This window comes from Tachyglossus aculeatus, chromosome 6 (genome assembly GCF_015852505.1).
Source record: "Tachyglossus aculeatus isolate mTacAcu1 chromosome 6, mTacAcu1.pri, whole genome shotgun sequence".
NCBI classification, from domain to species: domain Eukaryota; kingdom Metazoa; phylum Chordata; class Mammalia; order Monotremata; family Tachyglossidae; genus Tachyglossus; species Tachyglossus aculeatus.
Genome location: NC_052071.1, coordinates 5123718 through 5145265, shown reverse-complemented (window position 1 = coordinate 5145265; position 21548 = coordinate 5123718). Strand labels below are relative to the sequence as shown.

At 53.9% G+C, this 21548-nt stretch overlaps 1 protein-coding gene across 3 annotated transcripts in view; it reads right to left on the bottom strand.

Annotated features, from left to right (window-relative positions):
• OGT (O-linked N-acetylglucosamine (GlcNAc) transferase) overlaps positions 1-21548 on the bottom strand; it is a 46492-nt gene that overhangs the window by 936 nt on the left and 24008 nt on the right. For all 3 annotated transcript variants that reach the window (XM_038747859.1, XM_038747860.1, XM_038747861.1), the window contains 14 exons: positions 17705-17845; positions 17522-17622; positions 16028-16181; positions 14718-14819; positions 14434-14613; positions 13624-13782; positions 11153-11242; positions 9013-9138; positions 8586-8756; positions 8375-8491; positions 8122-8289; positions 6464-6616; positions 3922-4174; positions 3713-3836 (listed from right to left, as the gene is read on the bottom strand). In XM_038747859.1, coding sequence (XP_038603787.1) covers positions 3713-3836; positions 3922-4174; positions 6464-6616; positions 8122-8289; positions 8375-8491; positions 8586-8756; positions 9013-9138; positions 11153-11242; positions 13624-13782; positions 14434-14613; positions 14718-14819; positions 16028-16181; positions 17522-17622; positions 17705-17845 — 2039 coding nt within the window. The remainder of the gene's footprint in view (positions 1-3712; positions 3837-3921; positions 4175-6463; positions 6617-8121; positions 8290-8374; positions 8492-8585; positions 8757-9012; positions 9139-11152; positions 11243-13623; positions 13783-14433; positions 14614-14717; positions 14820-16027; positions 16182-17521; positions 17623-17704; positions 17846-21548) is intronic.

Genomic DNA, 21548 nt, shown 5'->3' with positions numbered 1-21548 from the left:
GAACGTTTATTGTTCTACCGTGCTCTCCCAAGCACTTAGTACAGTGCCCTGCACACGGTTAGCGCTCAATAAATGCCACTGAATACTCTTATTCACATCCGCCTCCCCCTCTAGACTGTCAGCTCCTTGCGGGCAGGGAATGTTTACTGTTCTACTGTGCTCTCCCAAGCGCTTAGTACAGTGCCCTGCACACAGAAAGCGCTCAATAAATTCCACTGAATACTTCTATTCATGTCCGCCTCCCCCTCTACACTGTCAGCTCCTTGCGGGCAGGGAATGTTTATTGTTCTACTGTGCTCTCCCAAGCGCTTAGTACAGTGCCCTGCACACAGTAAGCGCTCAATAAATTCCACTGAATACTTCTATTCATGTCCGCCTCCCCCTCTACACTGTCAGCTCCTTGCGGGCAGGGAATGTTTATTGTTCTACTGTGCTCTCCCAAGCGCTTAGTACAGTGCCCTGCCTTCCCCTCTGGACCCTAAGCTCCCTGTGGGCAAGGAATCTATCTTCCTAAATGGTTCTACTGTGCTCTCCCAAGCGCTTAGTACAGTGCCCTGTGCACGGTAGGCGCTCAATAAATTCCACTGAATGACTACTTCTATTCACGTCCGTCTCCCCCTCTGGACTGTCAGCTCGTTGAGGGCAGGGAATGTGCCCGTTTATCGTTGTCTTGTCCGCTCCCGAGCGCTTAGTGCAGTGCTCTGCACACGGGAAGCGCTCAATAAATTCCACTGAGTGACTATTCCTATTTATGTCTGTCTCCCCCTCTAGACTGTCAACTCCTTGTGGGCAGCAGGGAATGTTTTTATTGTTCTACTGTGCTCTCCCAAGCGCTTAGTACAGTGCCCTGCACACATTAAGTGCTTAATAAATATGACCGACTACGTATTTCTATTCACATCCGCCTTCCCTTCTGGACTCTAAGCACCCTGTGGGCAAGGAATCTATCTTCCTAAATGGTTCTATTGTGCTCTCCCGAGCGCTTAGTACAGTGCCCCGCGCACATTAAGTGCTTAATAAATATGACCGACTACGTATTTCTATTGACGTCCGCCTTCCTCTCTGGACTCTAAGCTCCCTGTGGGCAAGGAATCTATCTTCCCAAATGGTTCTACTGTGCTCTCCCGAGCGCTTAGTACAGTGCCCTGCACACATTAAGTGCGTAATAAATATGACCGACTACATATTTCTATTGACGTCCGCCTTCCTCTCTGGACTCTAAGCTCCCTGTGGGCAAGGAATCTATCTTCCTAAATGGTTCTATTGTGCTCTCCCAAGCGCTTAGTACAGTGCCCTGCACACGGTAAGCGCTCAATAAGTACGACTCCATATTTCTATTAACGTCTAGACTGTGAGCTCGTTTTGGGCGGGGAATTTGCTTATTGTTTTACCGTCCTCTCCCAAGCGCTCAGCGTAATGCTCTGCACACAGTAAGCGCTCAATAAATACCACCACTTATTTTTACGCCTCCCTGTCTCGCCCTCTGGACTGTGAGCTCGTCGTGGGCAGGGGATGTGACCGTTTCACCGTTCTGTTGGCCTCTCCCGAGCGCTTAGCCCAGTGCTCCGCGCACGGTCGGCGCTCGCGACGAGAAGCAGCGCGGCTCAGTGGAAAGAGCCCGGGCTTTGGAGTCAGAGGTCATGGGTTCAAATCCCGGCTCTGCCAATTGTCGGCTGTGTGACTCTGGGCAAGTCACTTGACTTCTCTGGGCCTCAGTGACCTCATCGGGATAATGGGGATGGAGACCGTGAGCCTCAAGGGGGACAACCTCATCGCCTTGTAACCTCCTCAGCGCTTAGAACAGTGCTTGGCACATAGTAAGCGCTTAATAAATGCCATCATCATTATTATTATTATTCTCTGGGCCTCAGTGACCTCAACTGGAAAATGGGGATGAAGACTGTGAGCCCCCCGTGGGACAATCTGATCACCTTGTAACCTCCCCAGTGCTTAGGACAGTGCTTGGCACACAGTGAGCGCTTAATAAACGCCATAATTATTATTATCATCATTCTCTGGGCCTCAGTGACCTCAACTGTAAAATGGGGATGAAGGCTCTGAGCCCCCCATGGGACTACCTGATGGCCTCGTAACCTCCCCAGCGCTTAGAACAGTGCTTGGCACATAGTAAGCGCTTAAATGCCATCATCATTATTATTATTATTCTCTGAGCCTCAGTGACCTTAACTGGAAAATGGGGATGAAGACTGTGAGCCCCCCGTGGGACAACCTGATCACTTTGTAACCTCCCCAGCACTCAGAACAGTGCTTGGCACATAGTAAGCGCTTAATCAATGCCATCATTATTATTATTTTCTGGGCCTCTGTGACCTCAACTGGAAAATGGGGATGAAGACTGTGAGCCCCCCGTGGGACAACCTGACTGCCTTGTAACCTCCCCAGCGCTTGGCACATAGTAAGCGCTTAATCAATGCCATCATCATTATTATTCTCTGGGCCTCAGTGACCTCAACTGGAAAATGGGGATGAAGACCGTGAGCCCCCTGTGGGACAACCTGATGGCCTTGTAACCGCCCCAGAGCTTAGAACAGTACTTGGCACATAGTAAGAGCTTAATAAATGCCATCATTATTATAATGATCATTCTCTGGGCCTCAGTGACCTCAACTGGAAAATGGGGATGAAGACTGTGAGCCCCCCGTGGGACAACCTGATGGCCTTGTAACTGCCCCAGTGCTTAGAACAGTGCTTGGCACACAGTAAGAGCTTAATAAATGCCATAATTATTATAATTACCATTCTCTGAGCCTCAGTGACCTCAACTGGAAAATGGGGATGAAGACCGTGAGCCCCCCGCGGGACAACCTGATGGCCTCGTAACCACCCCAGCGCTTGAAACAGTGCTTGGCGCATAGTAAGAGCTTAATAAATGCCATCATCATTATAATTATCATTCTCTGGGCCTCAGTGACCTCAACTGGAAAATGGGGATAAAGATCGTGAGCCCCCCGTGGGACAACCTGATGGCTTCATAACCGCCCCAGCGCTAAAAACAGTGCTTGGCACATAATAAGAGCTTAATAAATGCCATCATTATTATAATTATCATTCTCTGGGCCTCAGTGACCTCAACCGGAAAATGGGGATGAAGACCGTGAGCCCCCCGTGGGACAACCTGATGGCCTTGTAACCGCCCCAGTGCTTAGAACAGTGCCTGGCACACGGTAAGGGCTTAATAAACGCCAGTATTATTATAATTATCATTCTCTGAGCCACAGTGATCTCAACAGGAAAATGGGGATGAAGACCGTGAGCCCCCCGTGGGACAACCTGATGGCCTTGTAACCTCCCTGGCGCTTAGAACAGTACTTGGCACATAGTGAGCGCTTAATAAACGCCATAATTATTATAATTATCATTCTCTGAGCCACAATGACCTCAACTGGAAAATGGGGATGAAGACCGTGAGCCCCCCGTGGGAAAACCTGATGGCCTTGTGACCACCCCAGTGCTTAAAACAGTGTGTGGCACATAGTAAGAGCTTAATAAATGCCATCATTATTATAATTATCATTCTCTGGGCCACAGTGACCTCAACTGGAAAATGGGGATGAAGACCGTGAGCCCCCCGTGGGACAACCTGATGGCCTTGTGACCTCCCCAGCGCTTAGAACAGTGCTTGGCACATAGTGGGCGCATAATAAATGCCATCACTGTGATTATGAACGAGGAGGGGGTGGGGAAAACTCACTAGTCCAGGTCGGTGCCCAGTTTGACGGCGATGTCCTCGTATTCCTGCCGGCTCTTGGCGATGAGCTCCAGGCAGCCCAGGCAGGTCAGCTGGGAGGCGGCCACCCGGGATGCCAGGGTCTCCCCTGCCGGCCGACAGAGCGGTCACTACCGGTCCCTCCCGTGCCCTCCCGTGCCCGCCCGCCCGCCCACCCCGGGGGCCGGGCCCACCTGGCATGGTGACCATGGGGGTCCCGGCCCAGAGGACGTCCATGCCGGTGGTGTGGCCGTTGCAGAGCGGGGTGTCGAGGCAGACGTCGGCCAGCTGGCCGCGGCGCACGTGCTCCTCCTTGGGGGCGACGGGCGAGAAGACGATGCGGGACTGGGGCAGGCCCATGTTCTGGGCGTACTGCTGGATGTTGGGCTCGCCCACCGCCGGGAAGCGGAGCAGCCACAGCACGCTGTTCGGGACGCGCTTCAGGATCTGACCGCCGTGGGGGGAGAAGGCGAAGGCCGGGGGAGGGGGGTCACCGTCAGTACGGACAACGGTGGCGGTCCAGGGCTCCGGCGATTACCGGGAGAGAAGGCGAAGGCCGGTGGTGGGGGGGTCACGGTCAGTACGGACAACGGTGGCGGCCCAGGGCTCCGGCGATTACAGCCCAGCCCGCATCCTATCCCGACTGGATTACTGCATCAGCCTCCTCTCCGATCTCCCATCCTCCTGCCTCTCCCCACTTCACTCCATACTTCACGCCGCTGCTCGGATTGTCTTTGTCCAGAAACGCTCTGGGCATGTTACTCCCCTCCTCAAAAATCTCCAGTGGCTACCAATCAACTTACGCATCGGGCAGAAACTCCTCACCCTGGGCTTCCAGGCTGTCCATCCCCTGGCCCCCTCCTACCTCCCCTCCCTTCTGTCCTTCTCCAGCCCAGCCCGCACCCTCCGCTCCTCTGCCGCTCACCTCCTCATCGTGCCTCGTTCTCGCCCATCCCACCATCGACCCCCGGCCCGCGTCCTTCCCCCCGGCCCGGAGTGCCCTCCCTCCCCAAATCCGCTCTCTTCCTCCCTTCAAAGCCCTACTGAGAGCTCACCTCCTCCGGGAGGCCTTCCCACACCGAGCCCCCTCCTTCCTCTCCTCCTCCCCACCCCCCCCCACCCTACCTCCTTCCCCTCCCCACAGCCCTTGTGTGTATATTTGTACAGATATATTCCTCTATTTTACTTGTACATATTTACTATTCTATTTATTGTGTCAATGATGTGCATCTAGCTTTACCTCTATTTATTCTGATGACTTGACACCAGTCTTGTTGTCTGTCTCCCCCTTCTAGACTGAGCCCGTTGTGGGGTAGGGACTGTCTCTATATGTTGCCGACTTATACTTCCCAAGTGCTTAGTACAGTGCTGTGCACACATTAAGCGCTCAATAAATACGATTGAATGAATGAATGATTACCCGACAATAACTAGTGATGGGGCACTCGATTATCCAACGACAATCTCCTGCTCCCCATCTTCCCCATGCCTTACCTCCTTCCCCTCCACACAGCACCTGTATATATGCTTGCACATATTTATTACTCTATTTATTTATTGGTACATATTTATTCGATTTATTTTATTTTGTTAATATGTTTTGTTTTGTTTTGTTCTGTTCTGTCTCACCATTCTTGAGCCCGCTGTTGGGTAGGGACCGTCTCTATATGTTGCCAACCTGGACTTCCCAAGTGCTTAGTCCAGGGCTCTGCACACAGTAAGCACTCAATAAATAGCAATTGAATGAATGAATAATGAGAACAGTGGCATTTGGTAAGCGCTTGCTGTGTGCCAGATGCCAGGGTGGGCACGAGCAAATCGAGTTTTATTTGTACATATTTATTCTATTTATTTTATTTTGTTAATATGTTTTGTTTTGTCGTCCGTCTCCCCCTTCTAGACTGTGGGCCCACTGTTGGGTAGGGACCGTCTCTATATGTTGCCAACTTGGACTTCCCGAGCGCTTACTACAGTGCTCTGCACACAGTAAGCGCTCAATAAATATGATTGAATGAATGAATGAGTCAGGGCCAGCCCCTGCCCACCTTCTCGATCCCCACAGAGGAGGGAACCTATTTACTACTCTATTTATTTTACTTGTACATATTTGCTATTCTATTTATTTTGTTAAGGACGTGCACCTAGCTTTATCTCTATTTATTCTGACGACTTGACACCCGTCCACGTGTTTTGTTTAGTTGTCTGTCTCTCCCTCCTGGACTGTGAGCCTGTTGCTGGGTCGGGACCATCTCTATATGTTGCCGACTTGGACTTCCCAAACGCTTAGTACAGTGTACTGCACACAGTAAGCGCTCAGTAATTTCAAATCCCGGCTCCGCCAATTGTCAGCTGTGTGACTTTGGGCAAGTCACTTCTCTGGGCCTCAGTTCCCTCATCTGCAAAATGGGGATTACGACTGTGTGCCCCCCGTGGGACAACCTGATTACCCTGTAACCTCCCCAGTGCTTAGAACAGTGCTTTGCACATAGTAAGCGCTGAATAAACGCTAAAATAAATACGATTGAATGAATGAGCCAAGGCCCAGAGGAGGGAAGTCACCCAGCGGACAAGGGGAGGAGCCGGGATGAGAACCCACACCCCCGAGGCCTCTACCCACTAGGCCACGCTGCCGTCGTCGTCCGGTCTGGAGCGTCCCACCCAACCTTCACGTCCGCCCGACGGTCGCTGCCCACCGTCCGAGCCTCAGTGAAGGCACCCCCCGGGGCGGGCACTCACGTTGGCCCACATCTGCAGGGTGGACGGGTCGATCTTGTACAGCTGGTTGAAGTTGCAGTAGACGATGGCGTCCTCCGGCAGGCCGTACTGAGAGCGCGTGGTGACGATGACGGTGCGGGGGACCTCCTCGCCGGTGGCCGCCTTGTTGTTGATCTGGGGGGTGGGCGGAGGGATGGACACACGAACCCCGCCTCGTCAGGCTGGGGCCGGGCCGCCCTCCTCCTCTCCCCCATCTCCCCAGATTTGCCCCCACACCCAAAGCAGAGGGTCTCGCACGACTGGGGTCCTGGGGAGGGGGCGGGAGGAGGCGGTCCTGGCCATCGGCCGGACGGCTACCTGACTCGCCACGCTGTTGGGGTTCGTTCGCCAAGTCTAGAGGGGCCTCCACCCCGGACTAAGACCGGAGGCGGGGGCCGAAGGGGAGACAGCAGGGCAGACGGACACAAGTGGACAGAGACAGGTGGGGGTAGAGAGATGGGAAGACAGAGGGGGCAGAGAGAGGGGAATGATAATAATAATAATAACGGGACTTGTTAAGCGCTTACTACGTGCCCAGGACTGTTTAAAGCGCTGGGGGAGAGACAAGTTAATCAGGCTGGACACTGTCCCTGTCCCACAGGGGGCTCACAGTCTTCGTCCCCGTTATACAGACGAGGGAACTGAGGCCTGGAGAAGCGACGTGACTTGTCCAACATGGGGGGAGACAGAGGGGCAGGGAGAGAGAGAGAGAGAGAGAGAAAGAGGGAGAGATGGGGTGGTGGGGGAGAGAGGGGAGAGAAAGGGAGAGACAGAAGGGGTAGAAAGAGACAGAGGGAGAGACAAAGGGGGGCAGGGAGAGAGGAAGGGAGTGACAGAGGGGCAGAGAGAGAAAGAGGGAGAGACGGGGGACAGAAAGAGGAAGTGAGAGAGGGCAGAGAGAAAGGGAGAGACGGGGCAGAGAGAGCAAGCGAGAGAGAAAGGGAGGAAACGAAGAGAGAGACGGGGAGACAAAAAGTGGTAGATGGGGGAAGAGAGAAAGAAAGTGAGAGACAGAGGGGGGCAGAAAGAGGAAGAAAGAGGGGCAGAGAAAGAAAGGGGGAGAGACAGAGGGGGCAGAGAGAGGGAGAGAGGGGGGAAGAGAGAGAGAAAGAGAGAGACAAAGGGGGGCAGAGAAAGAGGGAGAGACAGAGGGCAGAGAGAAAGGTAGAGATGGGGCAGAGAGAGTGAGAGAGAGGGAGGAAAGGAAGAGAAAGATGGAGAGACAAAGAGTGATAGACAGGGGAGAGAAAGAAAGAGGGAGAGGCAGAGGGGGGCAGAAAGAGGAAGAGAGGAGGCAGAGAAAGAAAGGGGGAGAGACAGAGGGGGCAGAAAGAAAGAGAGTAAGGGAGAGACAAAGGGGGCAGAGAAAGAGGGAGAGAAAGAGGGCAGAGACAGCGAGAGAGAGAAAGAGGGAGGAAACAGGAAGAAAGAGACAGGGAGACAAAGAGTGGTAGACAGAGGGGGGAGAGAAAGGAAGAGGGAAAGACAGAGGGGGGCACAGAGAGAGAAGAAGAAATGGGGCAGAGAGAGAGCAAGAGACAGGTGGGCAGAGAGAGAAGAAGGGTAGAGGGGGAGGAGACAGAGGGAGAAACAGAGGGGAGAGGGAGAGAGAGAGAGAAGGGGGAGGGCCGGGGGCCCACCTGGGTGGTGGCCAGGCCGTTGCTGATGCTGAAGCCATTGATGGTGATCTGGATCTGGCCCCGGTTGATCATCTCGATGACGGCTTCGGCGATGGTGTTCATGGGGATGACGGGCATGCTGAGGGCCGGCCCGCCGTCGCCGTTGTCCCCGCCGTCCGGGCACTTCATCTGGCCGGGAGAGAGCCGCCGGGGTCAGGGCCGCCCCGGCCCCCCGCCCCCAGGCCCGCCGCCCGGCCCAGCCCCGGGCACGCACCTTGACGATCTTGACGTCCGGCAGGCTGTCCAGAAACGCCTTCAGGTCGATGCCGTTCAGGACGATGCGGTTGTCGTAGATGTGCCCGTTCGATTTGAAGTCGATGACGGCCTTTTTCTGTAGTGGGGGAGGGTTTCCGGGATCGGTGGGGTGCCGCCCCACGGGGACCCCCCGCCCTCCGCCCGCCCGGCCTTGGGTGGCCCCCGCCGACCTTCAGGTGAGGAAACATGTTGGCGTGGTCCCCGATGAAGAAGGTGCTGGGCATATAGGCCAGCTTCTCCGAGTACTGTTCCGCTACCTCGGCGGGCGAGGTCTCCTGGTCTGTGATGATGTAGTCCATGAAGAGCGCCCCGCTGGTCCCCGGGTAGCCCAGCCACATCGCCTGCGGGTCACGCCCGGAGGGCAAGTCACGCGCCGTCTCCGGCCGGGCGCGGGGGGCTCCCGGGCGCTTCGGAAACGGACGGTGCCACCCCCCTTCCCTCCCCAGCTAAGAACGAACGATCATCCCGGTACTCGCTCGGTGCCCACTACGTGCCAGGCGTCGTTCTCGGCGCCGGGGCAGATACGGGCTCATCTGAGCGGGCGACGGATGGATGGAATTCCGCTCCAGGAAAACCCGGAGGTGCCAGGGTCCCTACCTGGATGGGGGCCGGCCTGAGGGCGAACAGCTCGTTGCGGGCGCCCTTGGTGTAGCCGTTCATGTTGACGAGGATGTGGATGCCGTCCTGGTGGATGCGGTCGGCCGCCTTGCCGTTACACGGGATCTGGGGGGGCCGGGGCTCGGTGAGGGGGCGGTCGGGCCGAGGTGCCCGGGCGGCGGAAGGGTCCCGGGCCTCGCCCCGGCCGGGTGAGCTTGGCCGACTCACTTCCCTGGGCCTCGGTCTCCTCCCTGTCGGGCAGGGATCGGGTACCCGTCCTCCCGCAACGTAAAACCGCGAGTCCAGCAAGAATAATGGCTGTTGCGATATTCTGGGCCTCACTCAGAAACCCGACCGGTGGCTTGGAAGCCCCCTCTCCACGTCCTCCCACCTTTTTTTTTTACAATACCAATCAATCAATCGTACTTACTGAGCGCTTACTGTGTGCAGAGCACTGTACTAAGCGCTTGGGAAGTACAAGTTGGCAACAGATAATAACAATGATGGCATTTATTAAGCGCTTACTATGTGCAAAGCACTGTTCTAAGCGCTGGGGAGTTTACAAGGTGATCAGGTTGTCCCATGTGGGGCTCACAGCTTAATCCCCATTTTACAGATGAGGTAACTGAGGCCCAGAGAAGTTAAGTGACTTGCCCAAAGTCACACAGCTGACAAGTGGCGGAGCCGGGATTTGAACCCATGACCTCTGACTCCAAAGCCCGGGCTCTTTCCACTGAGCCACGCTGCTTCTTGATAGAGATAACCCCTATAATATACATATATAATAATAATACAACAGAGAAGCAGCGTGGCTCAGTGGAAAGAGCCCGGGCTCTGGAGTCAGAAGTCATGGGTTCAGATCCACCTGTCAGGTGTGTGACTTTGGGCAAGTCACTTCACTTCTCTGGGCCTCAGTTCCCTCATCTGTCAAATGGGGATGAGGACGGGGAGCCTCGCACGGGACAACCTGATCACCCTGTAACCTCCCCAGCACTTAGAACAGTGCTTTGCACATAGTAAGCGCTTAATAAATGCTATCATTATTATTATTACTATATCAGTAATAATAATCAGTAATAATGATAATTACTAATATTAGTAATAATACTAATAATTATTAGTAGTAATAATAATAATTGTGCCATTTGTTAAGCGCTTTACTACTGTTCTAGGAGCGGGGTGGATCTGGGCAAATCGGGTAGGACCCAGTCCCCGTCCCACGTGGGGCTCACAATCCCCATTTTACAGATGAGGTAGACTGTGAGCCCACTGTTGGGTAGGGACTGTCTCCGTATGTTGCCAATTTGTCCTTCCCAAGCGCTTAGTACAGTGCTCTGCACATAGTAAGCGCTCAATACGATCGATGATGATGATGATGAGGTCACTGAGGCCCAGAGAAGCCGAGCGACTCGCCGGGCGTCACCCGGCGGACAAGGGATTAGAACCGTTCTCGCCTGTCCCGCCGTCGACCCCGGGCCCACGTCCTCCCCCGGGCCCGGAATGCCCTCCCTCTGCCCCTCCGCCAAGCTAGCTCTCTTCCTCCCTTCAAGGCCCTGCTGAGAGCTCACCTCCTCCAGGAGGCCTTCCCACACTGAGCCCCTTCCCTCCTCTCCCCCTCGTCCCCCTCTCCATCCCCCCGTCTTACCTCCTTCCCTTCCCCACAGCACCTGTATATATGTATATATGGTTGTACATATTTATTACTCTATTTATTTATTTATTTTACTTGTACATTTCTATCCTACTTATTTTATTTTGTTGGTATGTTTGGTTCTGTTCTCTGTCTCCCCCTTTTAGACTGTGAGCCCACTGTTGGGTAGGGACTGTCTCTATGTGTTGCCAACTTGTACTTCCCAAGCGCTTAGTCCAGTGCTCTGCACATAGTAAGCGCTCAATAAATACGATTGATTGATTGATTGATTGACTGATTAGAACCCAGGACCCTCTGAAACCACTACGCCAGGCTGCCTCTCTGCGGCGGGCCCCGAGTCCGACCCCCGGGGGGTCTCAGCGCAGGACGTCAGGGGAGGACACAAACCGGCCGGTCTCCGCTCGGGGGGGTCCCCGGCGCGGAACCGGAAGACGGACGGCGCCCGGGAGGATGCCCGGAGATTTGGGGGCTGGGGGGGACGGCTCTCACCTGGGAAAGGTCCACGAAGTGGTTGGCCTCCGCCATCACCTTCACACGGAAGTTGGTGCCGTCGTCCGGGCTGAGGGCGTAGCAGAAAACCTGAGGGGGCAGAGGGGGTCCGTCAGTCCGACCTACGGAGCGCTGACCGCATGCGGGGCACTGGACTGAGCGCTTGATAGGGGACATATATTTATTACTCTATTTATTTATTTATTTTACTTGTACATTTCTACCCCATTTATTTCATTTTGTTGGTATGTTTGGTTCTGTTCTCTGTCTCCCCCTTTTAGACTGTGAGCCCACTGTTGGGTAGGGACTGTCTCTATGTGTTGCCAATTTGTACTTCCCAAGCGCTTAGTACAGTGCTCTGCACATAGTAAGTGCTCAATAAATACGATTGATTGATTGATTGACATGAGACGGACCCCTTCCCCGCTCGCCACCCGCCCACAGTCTAGGGGTGGGGGAGACGGTCGCCGAGTTAGCGACTGCTGGGGTGCAGCATGGCTCAGTGGGTAATAATAATAATAATAATAATGATGATGATGGCATTTATTAAGCGCTTACTATGTGCAAAGCACTGTTCTAAGCGCTGGGGAGGTTACACGGTGATCATCTAAGCGACAGCGCTTAGAACAGTGCTTTGCATATCGCTTAACAAATGCCATCATTACTATTATTGTTATTAATATTACTATGTGCCAAGCACATAGTACCTCCTCCAGGAGGACTTCCCAGACTGAGCCCCTTCCTTCCTCTCCCCCTCGTCCCCCCTCTCCATCCCCCTCATCTTACCTCCTTCCCTTCCCCACAACACCTGTATATGTGTATATATGTTTGTACATATTTATTACTCTATTTTACTTGTACATATCTATTCTATTTATTTTATTTTGTTAGTATGTTTGGTTTTGTTCTGTATCCCCTTTTAGACTGTGAGCCCACTGTTGGGTAGGGACTGTCTCTATATATTGCCAATTTGTACTTCCCAAGCGCTTAGTACAGTGCTCCGCACATAGTAAGCGCTCAGTAAATACGATTGATGATGATGATGAAGCACTGTTTTAAGCCCTGGGGATAGATACAAGGTGATCAGGTTGTCCCACGGTGGGGGGGCTCACAGTCTTCATCCCCATTTTCCTGATGAGGGAACTGAGGCACAGAGAAGTTAGGCGGCTTGCCCCAAGTCACACAGCAGACATGTGGGGGAGCCGGGATTTGAACTCCCGACCTCTGACTCCAAAGCCCATGCTCTTTCCACTGAGCCACGCTTGGGAATCAGAGGTCGTGGGTTCTAATTCCGGCTCCGCCACTTGTCTGCGGTGTGACCTGGACAAGCCGCCTAACTTCTCTGTGCCTCAGTTCCCTCATCGGGAAAATGGGGATGAAGACCGTGAGCCCCACGTGCGACAACCTGCTAACCCTGTATCTATCCCCAGGGTTTAGAACAGTGCTTGGCACATAGTAATAATAACAGTAATAATAATGATGGCATTTGTTAAGCGCTTACCACATGCAAAGCACTGTTCTAAGTGCTGTCACTTAGATGATGGCATATAATAAGTGCTCAAAAAATGCCATCATTATTATTATTATTATTATTACTATGTGCCAAGCACTGTTCTAAGCACTGGGGGGGAGACAAGGTGATCAAGTTGTCCCACGTGGGGTTCACGGTCTTCACCCCCATTTTCCCGATGAGGGAACTAAGGCACAGAGAAGTTAGGCACTGTACTAAGGGCTGGGGTGAATGCGAACAAATAATAATAATAATGATAATAAATAATTGCATTTATTAAGCGCTTACTACGTGCAAAGCACTGTTCTAAGCACTGGGGGCGGTTACAAGGTGATCAGGTTGCCCCACGTGGGGCTCACAGTCTTAATCCCCATTTTACAGCTGAGGTCACTGAGGCCCAGAGAAGTGAAGTGTCTTGCCCAAAGCCACACAGCTGACCAGCGCTTAGGACAGTGCTTTGCATATAGTAAGCGCTTAATAAATGCTATTATTATTATTATTATTATTATTATTAGTGGCCGAGTTGGAATTAGAACCCATGACCTCCGACTCCCGAGCCCGGGCTCTTTCCACTGAACCACGCTGCTTCTCTGAGCAGTAAGCGCTTAACAGACGCCGCTATTTATTTCTCTTTACTGCTGCATTGTACTTCCCAGGCGCTCAGCACAGTGCTCTGCACACACGCTGCTTCTCTAAGCAGTAAGTGCTTAACAGACGCCGTTATTTATTTCTCTTTACTGCTGCATTGTACTTCCCAGGCGCTCGGTCCAGTGCTCCGCACACACAGTAAGCGCTCAGTAAATACTGAGACAATGATTGAATGAGCATTATGGGGTGGGAAGGGCGCCCACCCACGACCCCCAAACCCGGGGGGCGTTCGCTCTCCGTCCCCCTCCGTCTCGGGACCGGCCGAGCCGATCCCCGGAGTCCCTCGCGACCCCGAGCGGCTTCCCGGCCTCACCTCGAACTTGTCCGAGTTGTGCATGCCGGGGATTGACTGCATCAGGTGGGACGTCGGGTGGTTGCCGAAGTCGGAGCTCACGTAGCCCACCCGCAGCCGGCCTTCGCTGACCTTCAGGTCCTTCGGGTGCTCGTAGGGCGGCTTGTGGAGGACGTTGATCTGGGGAGGGGGAGAGAAGGCGAAGCTGACCCCCCGAACGACGATCCTCTCAGATATGGGGGCAACGCCCCCCTCGCCCCTTCCCGCCTCATCCCAAGGCCCGGCCTCCCCGGCTGGCCGGAGAGGAAGAGCGTTGCGACCCCCCGGGAAAATCCCAGTCTTCTCCCCGGCCCGGGAAGCCCGCTTTGCCCGTTGGTCGTTCCGCCGTCCTCTCCGGATCGGCCCAGTGCTCCGCACGCAGTAAGCGCTCGGCAGACGCGACGTACTGAGCGGCCGACTCTCCCGACGGTATCACGGCCGGGCGTGGAAACGGGAGCGGTTTCCGGCGGGGAGGCTCCTCTCGTGCCCGGCTCCCGCCACGGACGCGGGCTTCTCCCCCGACGACGGGACCGGAGCCCGGGGAGGCCGCTCCTGTCGCGCCCACCCGCCACGGCCCCATCTCGGGAGGGAAGCGGGACCCCGAGGGGCCCCGACCAGACGGCCCCCCGCTCCGGGGACGATCCCCGGCCTCCGCGCTCCGCCCCGGGCTGGCGAAGCCTTCCCATTTGGGGGCGGGAGGGGAGAAGGGAGGTGACCTACAGTCCCCGCGCTCTCCAGGAGCCCGTAGCGATGCTCTGCACGCACGCGGTAAGCCGCCCCCCGACCCCCTACCTTGTCCAGGCAGAGGTTGCCGTGGCGCTCGGCGATGGCCTTGCGGAAGCCGTGGGAGAGCGGGTAGAGCATGCTGTGATGGGGGTGGACGGAGGGCAGGCGGTTTTTCTCCAGCTGGTCCGCCACGATGCTCACCAGCTTCTTCATCCGCTCGTCGTAGTCCGTCCAGTCGCAGACGATCTGGGGAGGGAGGGATGGGCGTCACCGGGAGGACCCCCCCCCGCGCGACCCTCCGGGCCGAGTCCCGGGGTCCCGGCCCGCCCCGGCCCCCACCCCGGGCTCACCTGCAGGCAGTGCGCCAGGTTGCAATAAGCGTCGGGGAAGTCGGGTTTCAGTTTCAGGGCGGTGCGGTACGAGGCGATGGCTTCCGGGATGTTACCCGAGTCCTGCGTGGTCGGGGGGGAATCGGGATTATCAGTAACTCGGGCATTTAAAGACGACAATCGGGCCCTTCGATAGCGATCGCGGCATCGGATAGACGCTTACTACGTTCTAAGCGCCGACGGTTAAGCGCGTCCCCCGTATGGAGCGCCGTTCTAAGCTTTTGGGCAGATGCAAGTCAACTGGGTTGGACAGAGTCCCTTGGCCCCGCGTGGGGCTCCCGGGCTTCATCCCCATTTGACGGATGGGGTCGCCGAGGCCCAGAGAGGGGAAGTGACTCGTCCAGGGTCACCCCGCCGGGGAGCGGCAGAGCCGCGACGGTGATGGGATCGGCGAAGCTCTTCTCGTACGTCGAGCGCCGTTTTAAGCCCCGGGGTGGATCCCAGCCCCGTCCCACGCGGGGCTCGCGCTCTTCATCCTACCTCCTCCTTCCCTTCCCCACAGCACCTGTATATATATTTGTACATATTTATTACTCTATTTATTTTACTTGTAGATATCTATTCTATTTATGTTTGTATGTATTTATTACTCTATTTATTTTACTTGTACATATCTATTCTATTCATTTCACTTTGTTAACATGTTTGGTTTGGTTCTCTGTCTCCCCCTTCTAGACTGTGAGCCCGCTGCTGGGTACGGACCGTCTCTATACGTTGCCCACTTGCACTTCCCAAGCGCTTAGTACAGTGCTCTGCACACCGAAAGCGCTCAATAAAAACGACTGATCGATTGCTCCTCATCTTCCGGAGGAGGGAGCCGAGGCCCGGAGAAGGGAAGCGGCCGGGGTGAGAACTCGTACTTCCCAAGCGCTTAGCACAGCGCTCTAAGCGCTCAATAAATACGACTGAATGAGTGAATGAACCCAAGTCCTCTCGACGCCCGGGTACTTCTCCGGGCCTCAGTTCCCTTATCTGTCAAACGGGGATGAAGACTGGGAGCCCCACGTGGGACAACCTGATAAGTCGATATCCTCCCCAGCGCTTAGAACAGTGCTTTGGACATAGTAAGCGCCTAATAAATGCCACGATTATTATTATTATTGTTATATCCCCAAGTACGCATACTTTCTCTCACTCACACGGTCTCTCACTCACCCTCTCTCCTTTCACCATCTCTCCCACTCCCCCTCGCTCTCTCACCCCCTCTCTCAACGAGTTTCGGCGGAGACAAGGAGGGGCTGGGGAGGAAGGGAGGTCCCTGGGGCGGCTACCTTGTGGATGGAGGCCAGGTTGCTGTGAGCGTCGGCGAAGGCCGGGTTGATCTGGATGGCGCGCGTGTAGCACTGCAGGGCCCCCTGCACGTCCTGCATCTCCTTCAACGTGTTCCCCATGTTGGAGTAGGCGTCCGCGAACGTGGGGCTGATGCTGGGGAGGACGGGGAGGGAGAGGCCGCGGGCCGCCCCGTCAGCGGCGGCCCCCCGCGACGGGCTACCGGAACCAGCGAGGCTCGGTGGCAAGAGCCCGGGCTTTGGAGTCAGAGGTCATGGGTTCAAATCCCGCCTCCGTTTTAGACTGTGAGCCCACTGTTGGGTAGGGACTGTCTCTATATGTTGCCAATTTGTACTTCCCAAGCGCTCAGTAACCGCTCAATAAATACGATTGATGATGATGCCTTTGGGCAAGTCACTTCACCACTCTGGGCCTCAGTTCCCTCATCTGTCAAATGGGGATGAAGACCGGGAGCCCCCCCGTGGGACAACCCGATCCCCTTGTAACCTCCCCAGCACTTAGAACGGTGCTCTGCACGTAGCGAGCGCTTAACCAACGCCACCATTATGACTTGGTCCCTATTCCGCAGAGGAAACTGAGGCACAGAAAAGCCAAGCGACTCGCCCAAGGTCACAGAGCAGGCAAGAATTAGACCCCGGGTCCTCTGACTCGCGCTCAGTCCTCTGTACTAAGCGCTTAGTACAGCGCTCTACACACAGTCAGCGCTCAATAAATACGACTGATAGACTCGTAAGCCCTGACGCTCCCTTTACCCTGCACATCACCGTATCTTTTATCAATCAATCAATCAATCAATCGTATTTATTGAGCGCTTCCTATGTGCCGAGCACTGGACTAAGCGCTTGGGAAGTCCAAACTGGCAACACATAGAGACAGCCCCTACCCAACAGTGGGCTCGCAGTCTAAAAGGGGGAGACAGAGAACAGAACCAAACATACCAACGAAACAAAATAAATAGGATAGAAATGTACAAGTAAAATAAATAAATAAATAAATAGAGTAATAAATACGCCCACTGTTGGGTAGGGACTGTCTCTATATGTTGCCAACTGGTACTTCCCAAGCGCTTAGCACGGTGCTCTGCCCACAGTAAGCGCTCAATAAATACGATTGATGATGAAAGCGACGCACAACCGATTCCAGCGGGGCCCACCCCCCCCCAGCCCCAGCCTGCGAGTTCAGAGGTCACCTTGTACCCTCCCCGGCTCCTCGTGAGTGCTCAATAAATACCATTTTACATATCCCGCATCTGACGTCCACATGAACGCAAACTCCCGCTTCCCAAGAGCTTAGCACGGCGCTCCGCACCCAGTAAGCGCTCAATAAATACGGCTGAGTGAATGAATAATGCCCTTCCCGGCTTTCAAAGCCTCAGCTAACGGATCTCTCCATCTCCCTACGCTCTTCCCGTCCCTCCCGCGTCGCAGACGACCGGGGCGCTCAGCGCCGGACCGAGTCGTCGGTCTCGTACGTACCGGATGGCCTCCTTGTAGTGCATCAGGGCTTCCTGCAGCTTGCCCTGCTGCTGCAGGACGCTGGCCAGGTTGGAGTGGGCGGCGGCGAACTCGGGGAACACCTGGGGAGGAAGGCCGGGGGGGTCGCTCAGCCTCCCGGCCCCCCTCGGGTCGGGACCCCCGCCCCCCGGCCCCCGGCCCCACCTCCAGCGCCTTGCGGTAGAGGCGCACGGCCTCCTCGATGTTGCCCTGCTCCCGCTTGATGTTGGCGAGGTTGTTGAGGGAGTCGGCGTGCGTGGGGCACAGCCGCAGGGCCGTGTTGTAGCACTCCTCCGCTTCCGCCACCTGGGAGGGGAGAACGAACGGAAGCCGGTCGGGACTCGCACCCGCGTCCTTTAGACCGTGAGCCCGCTGTTGGGTAGGGACCGTCTCTGTACGTTGCCCGCTTGTACTTCCCAAGCACTTAGTACAGTGCTCTGCACACAGTAAGCGCTCAATAAATACGATCGGTGATGATGATGCTCCGCCTTGGGGATATTTATTACTCTATTACATATTTATTATTAAATATTAAATATTACATATTTATCCCTCTATTTATTTTACTCGTACATATCTATTCTATTTATTTAATTTTGTTAGCATGTTTGGCTTTGTCTCCTTGTCTCCCCTCCCAAACCTTGTCCTCTCCCTGACTTTCCCATCTCTGTTGACGGCACTACCATCCTTCCCGTCTCACAAGCCCGCAACCTTGGTGTCATCCTCGACTCCGCTCTCTCATTCACCCCTCACATCCAAGCCGTCACCAAAACCTGCCGGTCTCAGCTCCGCAACATTGCCAAGATCCGCCCTTTCCTCTCCATCCATACGGCTACCCTGCTCATTCAAGCTCTCATCCTACCCCGTCTGGACTACTGCACCAGCCTTCTCTCTGATCTCCCATCCTCGTGTCTCTCTCCACTTCAATCCATACTTCATGCTGCTGCCCGGATTATCTTTGTCCAGAAACGCTCTGAGCATATTAACTCCCCTCCTCAAAAACCTCCAATGGCTACCGATCAATCTGCGCATCAGGCAGAGACTCCTCACCCTGGGCTTCAAGGCTGTCCATCACCTCGCCCCCTCCTACCTCACCTCCCTTCTCTCCTTCTACAGCCCACCCCACACCCTCCGCTCCTCCGCCGCTAATCTCCTCACTGTACCTCGTTCTCGCCTGTCCCGCCGTCGACCCCCGGCCCACGTCACCCCCCGGGCCCGGAATGCCCTCCCTCTGCCCATCCGCCAAGCTCGCTCTCTTCCTCCCTTCAAGACCCTGCTGAGAGCTCACCTCCTCCAGGAGGCCTTCCCAGACTGAGCCCCCTCCTTCCTCTCCCCCTAGTCCCCCTCTCCATCCCCCCCATCTTACCTCCTTCCCTTCCCCACAGCACCTGTATATATGTATATATGGTTGTACATATTTATTACTCTATTTATTTCTTTTACTTGTACATTTCTATCCTATTTATTTTATTTTGTTGGTATGTTTGGTTCTGTTCTCTGTCTCCCCCTTTTAGACTGTGAGCCCACTGTTGGGTAGGGACTGTCTCTATGTGTTGCCAATTTGTACTTCCCAAGCGCCTAGTACAGTGCTCTGCACATAGTAAGCGCTCAATAAATACGATTGATTGACTGATTGATTTGTCCTCTGTCTCCCCCTTTTAGACTGTGAGCCCGCTGTTGGGTAGGGACCATCTCTGTACGTTGCCCGCTTGTCCTTCCCAAGCGCTTAGCACAGTGCTCTGCACACAGTAAGCGCTCAATAAATACGATTGGTGATGATGATGCTCCGCCTTGGGGATATTTATTACTCTATTACATATTTATTATTAAATATTAAATATTACATATTTATCCCTCTATTTATTTTACTCGCACATATCTATTCTATTTATTTTATTTTGTTGGTATGTTTGGCTTTGTCCTCTGTCTCCCCCTTTTAGACTGTGAGCCCGCTGTTGGGTAGGGACCGTCTCTATAGGTTGCCAGCTTGTACTTCCCAAGCGCTTAGTACAGTGCTCTGCACACAGTAAGCGCTCAATAAATACGATTGGTGATGATGATGATCCACCTTGGGGATATTTATTACTCTATTACATATTTATTATTAAATATTACATATTTATCCCTCTATTTATTTATTTTACTTGTACATATCTATTCATTTTATTTTGTTAGTATGTTTGGCTTTGTCTTCTGTCTCCCCCTTTTAGACTGTGAGCCCAATGCTGGGTAGGGACTGTCTCTATATGTTGCCAATTTGTACTTCCCAAGCGCTTAGTACAGTGCTCTGCACATAGTAAGCGCTCAATAAATATGATTGATTGATTGATTGGGGGGCAACCCTGCGGTTCTCCGCCCTCTGGTCCTCCCGCTCCGGGACCACGGTGGGACCGGGAGGCCCCCGGGGGACGGGGACCGTGTCCGACCCCATCGCCTTCCCAGACTGAGCCCCCTCCTTCCCTTCCCCACAGCACCTGCATATATATTTGTACGGATTTATTACTCTTTATTTTACTTGTACGTATTTATTCCACTTATTTTATTTCGTTAATATGTTTGGTTTTGCCGCCTGTCTCCCCCTTCTAGACGGTGAGCCCGCTGTTGGGTAGGGACCGTCTCTAGATAATAATAATAATGATGGCATTTATTAAGCGCTTACTACGTGCAAAGCACTGTTCTAAGCGCTGGGGAGGTTACAAGGCGATCAGGTTGTCCCACGTGGGGCTCACAGTCTTAATCCCCATTTTACAGGTGAGGTAACCGAGGCCCAGAGAAGTGAAGTGACTTGCCCAGAGTCACACAGCTGACAATTGGAGGAGCCGGGGTTTGAACCCATGACCTCTGACTCCAAAGCCCGGGCTCTTTCCCAGTGGGCCATGTTGCCAACTTGGACTTCCCAAGCGCTTACTACAGTGCTCTGCAATAAATGCGACTGAATGAATGAATGGACTTGTTTCCACCCCAGTGCTCGGCACACGGTAAGCGTTCAGCAGCGTGGCTCAGCGGAAAGAGCCCGGGCTTGGGAGGCAGAGGTCGTGGGTTCTACTCCCGGCTCCACCGCGGGCCAGCTGTGTGACCTTGGGCGAGTCATTTCGCTCCTCCGGGCCTCAGTTCCCTCATCTGGGAAACGGGCATTAAGACTGTGAGCCCCACATGGGACAATCCGATTACCTTGTATCTCCCCCAGCGCTTAGAACAGTGCTTTGCACATTGTAAGTGCTTAACAGATACCGTTACTATTATTATTCTCTGTGCCTCGGTTCCCTTACCTGTAAAATGGGGATGAAGACTGGGAGTGAGACTCACGTTGGACAACCTGATAATCTTGCATCCTCCCCAGCAGCTTAGAGCAGTGATTTGCACATAGTAAGCGCTTAATACTGTTATTATTATTCTCTCTGCCTCAGTTCCCTTTATCTATCAAATGGGGATGAAGACTGTGAGCGTGACTCACGTTGGACAGCCTGATAATCTTGTATCATCCCCAGCGCTTAGAGCAGTGATTTGCACATAGTAAGCGCTTAACAAATACCATTATTATTATTCTCTGTGCCTCAGTTCCCTTATCTGCCAAATGGGGATGAAGACTGTGAGCCCCCCATGGGACAACCTGATAATCTTGTACCCTCCCCAGCGCTTTGAACAGTGCTTTGCACATAGTAAGCGCTTAACAAATACCATTATTATTATTATTCTCTGTGCCTCAGTTCCCTTATCTGCCAAATGGGGATGAAGACTGTGAGCCCCCCGTGGGACAACCTGATAATCTTGTACCCTCCCCAGCGCTTAGAACAGTGCTTTGCACATAGTAAGTGCTTAACAAATACCATTATTATTATTATCCCTTATCTGTCAAATGGGGATGAAGACTGTGAGCCCCATGTGGGACAACCTGATAATCCGGTATCCTCCCCAGTGCTTAGAACAGTGCTTTGCACATAGTAAGCGCTTAATAAAAGCCATGATTATTATTATTATTGTTCTATCCCAAAGCATGCATACTTTCTCT